Source organism: Micropterus salmoides, unplaced genomic scaffold, assembly GCF_014851395.1.
Source record: "Micropterus salmoides isolate LMB-PRFRI ecotype aquatic unplaced genomic scaffold, ASM1485139v1 Ms_hic_scaffold_3, whole genome shotgun sequence".
Lineage (NCBI taxonomy): Eukaryota > Metazoa > Chordata > Actinopteri > Centrarchiformes > Centrarchidae > Micropterus > Micropterus salmoides.
The window spans coordinates 22,854,575-22,860,875 of record NW_024042261.1 but is presented as its reverse complement, the minus strand read 5'-3'; the positions used below and the strand labels follow the sequence as shown (position 1 = coordinate 22,860,875).

The following is a 6,301-nucleotide window of genomic DNA, read 5'->3' as shown; positions in this document are numbered from 1 at the left end:
CCTTCAAGGAGGCTAAGAGACCCTTTAATCAGGACTTTGTTGATCACTTCTCAGGTCAGCAGTGATCCGAGGGGGAGGCTCCTGGAGCAGAATTCAGCAGCAGTTTAATAGCTCACAGTGGACAAGCCATGAAGCCAGTAGATTACAACCGTAGTAACAGTAATAGTTGTGTGCACCTTTGGAGTGAGGCTGTGAGATTTCTGATCTCATTTGAGTCTATCCATTAATCTTTTAAACTGATTATCCTGGATACCCAGCTCACCACTGTTTTACAATCGGGAGAGACTAACTATTGGATACTAAAGATGATAATAGAAAGTGCGAAGATTTGAGATTTATGGTGCATTCATCAATTTGATTGTGTATGAGGAGGGGTCTAATAATTGTCAGTAATATTATCCCCAAGACTGATCACCACTCTATTCTAGATGGAGTCTGACAACGGTGGGGTGGGTAGTGGTTGAATGCTGGCATCACCTTCAGGAGCAGTAAGCAGAGCACTTCTACATTTTACTCTTTGGGGTACCGCAACTTTTTCTTGTGCACCAACTCAGCTGCCGGTACTCTTTTCTGCATCTCTATATCAGGTTCTGTGGTTGATTCATGCCAGGGGGCACTAGGTTATGCTCACCTGTTCCTTTTCTTGCCTGCCCGCTTTGTTCTGCTGGTCTAAGTAACATTACATCAACCTAACAAAGACTGGCTCCAAAAGGGCACAAAGAGAGCACGAACAGAGTCTGCTGATTGTTTGTGTGACACACCAAAAATAGAGAGAAGAGAAAGTATCCAGGGTTTTCGCCTGGAATTCAAGGAACTAAGGGTAATCATATTGGCTGCCTTTTCTTTAACTTTTCATAAAGCTGATGCACTCGTTAACCAACCGACCAATCACAGCCTAGTTGGGGCGGGACATTAAACAAAGGTTGACATGCTACAGCCTGGCTACAGCAAATTTTCGAAATGTTGAACTAATTGTTATGCAGTGACGTGGGGTGGGGTAAATTTTTGGGGAAGCAAAGTGAGAGGGGATGTACTTTTTGGAGGGCAATTATCTAATGCAGTGCAGGGTATAATTTTAGAAAATGAATAAAACTTTAAAGATGCGCACTATCTGTTATCAATACACACGCTGAAAGTTGCATTTACCAAGATGTACGCTCTCTCTCTCGCGCTCACTCAGTCACTCTCTCTCACCCCAAATAGCATAGCCCGCTTGCTTATGGTGCAGGTTAAGAATAAAAGAAGCATTCACAAGCTCAATCAGAAGACGATTGAAGACATTTGCATAGGAGCAGTGGTGCATGTTTCAAATAGGCCTACATACTTCTTAATGCTTGACCAAATGCTAGCCACACTGTACGGATATCATTTTCCTCATTGAACGTCCAAAACCCCTTATTTCTCTCCACGCCCAGCTCCAGTTTTGGCGTTGGTCTTCCGTCAGATTTAATCTTAAGTTGCTGCTGTAGGGGTAGTTTAGTAAACTATTTATTATGACTAAAATCTCCAAATCTCCACCCTCTATAACTGCACCAGCTAAAGTTGCTAACAGCTCCCTTTACAGTTTTTTACAATCACTTTGTTACTATTTTCAGAACCTTGATGTAATTTTTCACAACTCTAGACACAAAACTCAAAACGGTTATCACTTCAGGCTGTCTAATGTTCAAAACATTGCATTGTGCATTCACATCTTTAAAGAAATCTTACACTTGCACAATCATTGGTTCGAAAAACAAATTTACTGTGAAATACCATTGAAACAACTATAGATCACCCACACACAAGCAACTGGTAGTTTCACTGTGTCATTGTTCGTACAATCATTAAATATTGTAGAACAATATAGGCGATACAGGTTACATTATGGTAGTACATGTACAGTAAATACATCTCTGTAAAAGTACTGCAGTAGTAGAGAGAATACTACAGACACAGTGGAATCATTGAACAAAGTTTGTAATATATTGATGCAAAACACTACAGTACAATCACAACATAGGTTTATTTGAATCAAAGCAAAAATAATTAGCTATGAAATAGAAAAGAAAAGACAGTACTGTAAAACATCAAATGCAGTGTTCCTCAACTTGCTTGCTTGTACTGTAAGAAACAAAACAGGAGTGATTACTTCTACATTGTCATCAACTCTGTGTTGTGGATTTGGCCACAGGTTGCTCATCTACATCACAATGGATGTTTTCATTAGCCAAACATCTTGGAAAAAACCTTCGGGCATAGCGAATCCAGGCCTGACACTGGTCTGCTGTGATGTCATTGCAGGCGTCATCCATGGCCTGGAAAAGAGTGACTTGTTCATGAGGGTGCCTGTCATGAACCTTCCATCTCCATGCGGAGAAAAATTCCTCAATCGGGTTAAGGAAGGGAGAGTATGGGGGTAAATACAGGGTGGTAAATTGTGCATGGGCCTGAAAACATGCTTGCACCACATGAGCATGATGGAACCTGACATTGTCCCACACAATGACATAGGTCACACCTTCAGCTCTACAAACCTGATCGAGCTCAATAAAGAAAGGTGACAAGGACATCTGCATTATCTGGTCCAATATGAGGTCTGCGTCCCACCACACCATCTTCTGATATAGCCGCACACATGGTAATGTTGGTCCCACGTTGTCCAGGTACTTGGATGGTTGCCCGCTGGCCAATGAAATTCCGACCTCTCCTCCTTGTCTTGGCCAGATTAAAACCTGCCTCATCCAAATATATGATTTGTGATGGTCGTCATCAGCATCCAGCTCCATCACCCTCTAAAAATACAATTAAAAGATTTAGAGATTACTGTACAATGTAGAATTTTTGGGAATGATTTTACAACAGCCGTCTTGAAACTGAACTTACCTGAACATACTCAGTCCTCATTTGCTTCACTCTGTCTGCATTTCTTTCGAAAGGCACACGGTGCAGTTGTTTTATAGATACCTGGTGCCTTTTCAGTATGCGTGCAAAAGTCGGCAAACTTATGGATCCCACATTGTTGAACATGTCTTCATTGTCCAAGATATGCTGGCGAATTTCTGTAAGGCGAATATCATTTCTGGCCCAAACCAAATCGACCACAGCCTGCTCTTGTTGGTCAGTTAGAATTTTGCCTCTGCCTCCACTATTTGGCCTGGTCACAATTCTACAGGGAACATTAGAGTAAGAAGACACTTGGTCACATCACCTATTCTGTGATACACATTGGCATGCAGTCATTTGACAATTGAGAGTAGCATAATGTTTAGTGCATGCTGATAACTTACCGTTTCTCATTGGTTGACCTTCTGAGGTTTGGTTATATCATTGTAGCCGCCATTGTCATGCCATGATTTATGACATGGTATACAAGTATTGCCCTGATTTCATTGGACACTCTATGCTGTTGCTGCTGCTGTCTTGGTCCGTGGCCTTGTCCTCTACCACGTTCCCCCACACCTCTCAAACGAGGCCCACGACCACCTCTCAGAAGGGGTGCCTGTCCCCTGCCATTCCTTTGACCAACACGTCTTCCTCCCACCACTGCTTGACCTCCATTGTGACGTGGATCACCTGCTGGCTCCATGTTACGTATCACTATGCTCTTGCAATTGGATCCCAATCAACTCTTTATATACTCATTCCACAATGTGCACTCAATCATCAATAACGAGTTGGCAGAATTGGACAAGCAATTACAAGGGCCTGCATCTATACAGTGCAGTACTGTCAATACTGTAAATAGTCTGAAAAGGTGGTACAGTATTTGGGACCATAGACACAGTGTCTGATGAAGCATTACAGTACGATAAAATATTAGGCTACATCCATGGATATTGTAGTCTAATTGGTCCATGCTCCACGCTAATTGGTGACAATGAATCTCGTTATCTTAAAACTTTCATGATTTACTGTAAACATGGAAGATTGTTTGTCTGTTTCCATACAACTTTGCATTAAGAGTAATGCAACAGTTACTTATCATTTTGAGCAGTTGTATCAATTGATAGTTAGATCATTGTAAGGAAATGAATAGACACTCATTTGAAATGTAATGTGTGAATTGCCTATTGAAATAGTAGTACTTTGATGTTAAGTTGTGTCATATTCAACAGGTGATTTTTGTTGAATGAACAAATGATCTAAGTTTTATGTGTATTGTATCCAAGCAATTGAGAAAAGGGTTAGAGTTTTGAAAAATGTGACATCATGACCCCAACAGCTTATAAGATTTATCGAAACTATAAACATGTTTTTATTGAAATGATAAATAGAGTCTGATGAAAACAGGGGAAGCCTGGCTTCCCTTGGCTTCTGGGAGAAAACGCCACTGTTGTTATGCATGAATGGTTGTGATTACTGATGAGTTAGTACTTAACATTAACAAATCAGACTAACTGCCAATGTAGGCCATTTTCCTTGCACAGGGATTTTATGAAAAAATGCATCTGCAGTAGACAAACGTACACTCATCGGCCAATTTATTAGGTACACCTTGACAACACCGGGTTGGATCCCCTTTTGCCTTCAGAACTGCCTTAATTCTTTGTGGCATACTTTCAACAATGTGTCCTCAGAGACTTTGGTCCATACTGACATGATAGCATCATGTAGTTGCTGCAGCTTTGTCAGCTGCATCTATGATGCGAATGTCCCGTTCCACCACCTATGTGCTCCACTAGAGCACATAAGTTTTTTTTTGAGTTACTGTTGCCTTTCTGTCTTCTCGAACCAGTCTGCCCATTCTCCTCTGACCTCTGACATCAAAAAGGCATTTTCGTCTACACAACTGCAGCTCACTTAATATTTTCTCTTTTTTGGACCATACTCTGTAACCCCTAGAGATGGTTGTGCGTGAAAGTCAGTACATCACCAGTTTCTGAAATACTCAGACCAGCATCAACAACCATGCCACGTTCTACCCCATTCTTATGCTCGGTTCGAATTCACTTCAACTTCAGCAAGTTGTCTTGACGTTGACGTCTACATGCCTAAATGCATTGAGCTGCTGCCATGTAATTGGCTGATTTCTGTTAACAAGCATTCAAAAAGGTGTACCTAATAAAGTGGCAGATGACTGTAGATTTAGCAAGAGTCAGGATGCCATTGCCATTCTGCTAATAAGTGCAGCTTCTACCCGTCTTCCCCTAAGAGCAACGTCTTCCCCTTGTTCCGATGTGATTGTTGTAACATATATATTGTTTATTACACATGCCAACATTTGAGTAAGGGGAGTAGATTTGTAGATTGTTGTAGGTGTTGGCAGATATCTGTCTAGCTATACCTCTAGGTGTTCATAGTGGTGTGAAGTTAAGCTGTAAGGAGTTGCCTTTTAGATTTTAAAGTGATAGGATAATAGAGGGAAGTATATGAATGGATAGGAGCCAAGAGGTGTGGCTGAGAGGAAGTAATGAATGAAAGTGCAGAGGAGAGTGAATGAAGTCGTCTTCCAGATTGAACTTTTGCTAAGCTCCATTTAACAACTGCTCTACCTACCATTGGTAGAGCATCAACAAAGCCATACACATCTGTTACTGATGTTCCAAATTACCCCATCACTCTAGAGTTTATTAAGTGGAATGACTTTAGGGTAATAAATTGCCATCCTGGTGCATAACTTCACAATCATTTTATATAATGTATGCATTGATGCATACAATACATAAACTTTTGAATTGAGAATATGCAGCTGTATGAATTGAACAGATGTGTTCTTATTTACTTATACTTACTTATATATATATATATATATATATATATATATATATATATATATATATATATATATATATATATATGTGTGTGTGTATTTACTCGCATGGTGTTTTTTTAACCTCTTTTTGTGACCAGAAGGATAGTACTGCTTCATCCTTTAAAGGTCCAGTGTGTAATATTTCTGAGGATCTATTGACAGAAATGCAATATAAGGTCCATAACTATGTTTTCAGTGGTGTGTAAAGACCTTACATAATAAGCCATTATGTTTTTATTACCTTAGAATGAGCCATTTACATCTACATAACCGCCGGTACCCCCATCCATGGACGTCGCCACGTTGCAGCGTCATGCTGCTAGAGTAGCTGAAAACGATAAACAGCGCTACAGAGCGCGTTCCAACGCTAAGTTTTTCTTGTTCTACTTCTGGTAGAATTCAGGCAGTGAAGACACTCATCACTATGCTGAATACGTACGATAGAAGAAGAACAAGTAGTAATAATATACAGCAGGGGTCTGCAAATAAGTTTTGCATGGGAGCAGTATTTTCAACCATTATATGGTGGATGAGAATATAAACCATAATATTGACGTGCTTCGACAT

General features: G+C 40.3%; 1 protein-coding gene across 1 annotated transcript; it reads right to left on the bottom strand.

Annotated features, from left to right (window-relative positions):
* Positions 1-1,946: 1,946 nt before the first annotated feature.
* On the bottom strand, positions 1,947-2,934 carry LOC119883247. Its single transcript, XM_038693812.1, has 2 exons — positions 2,866-2,934; positions 1,947-2,774 (listed from the first exon to the last, which is right to left on the bottom strand). The coding sequence occupies exons 1-2, from the start codon at positions 2,884-2,886 to the stop codon at positions 2,145-2,147; spliced, it is 651 nt and encodes a 216-aa protein (XP_038549740.1). The 5' UTR covers positions 2,887-2,934; the 3' UTR covers positions 1,947-2,144.
* Between the last annotated feature and the right edge of the window lie 3,367 nt (positions 2,935-6,301).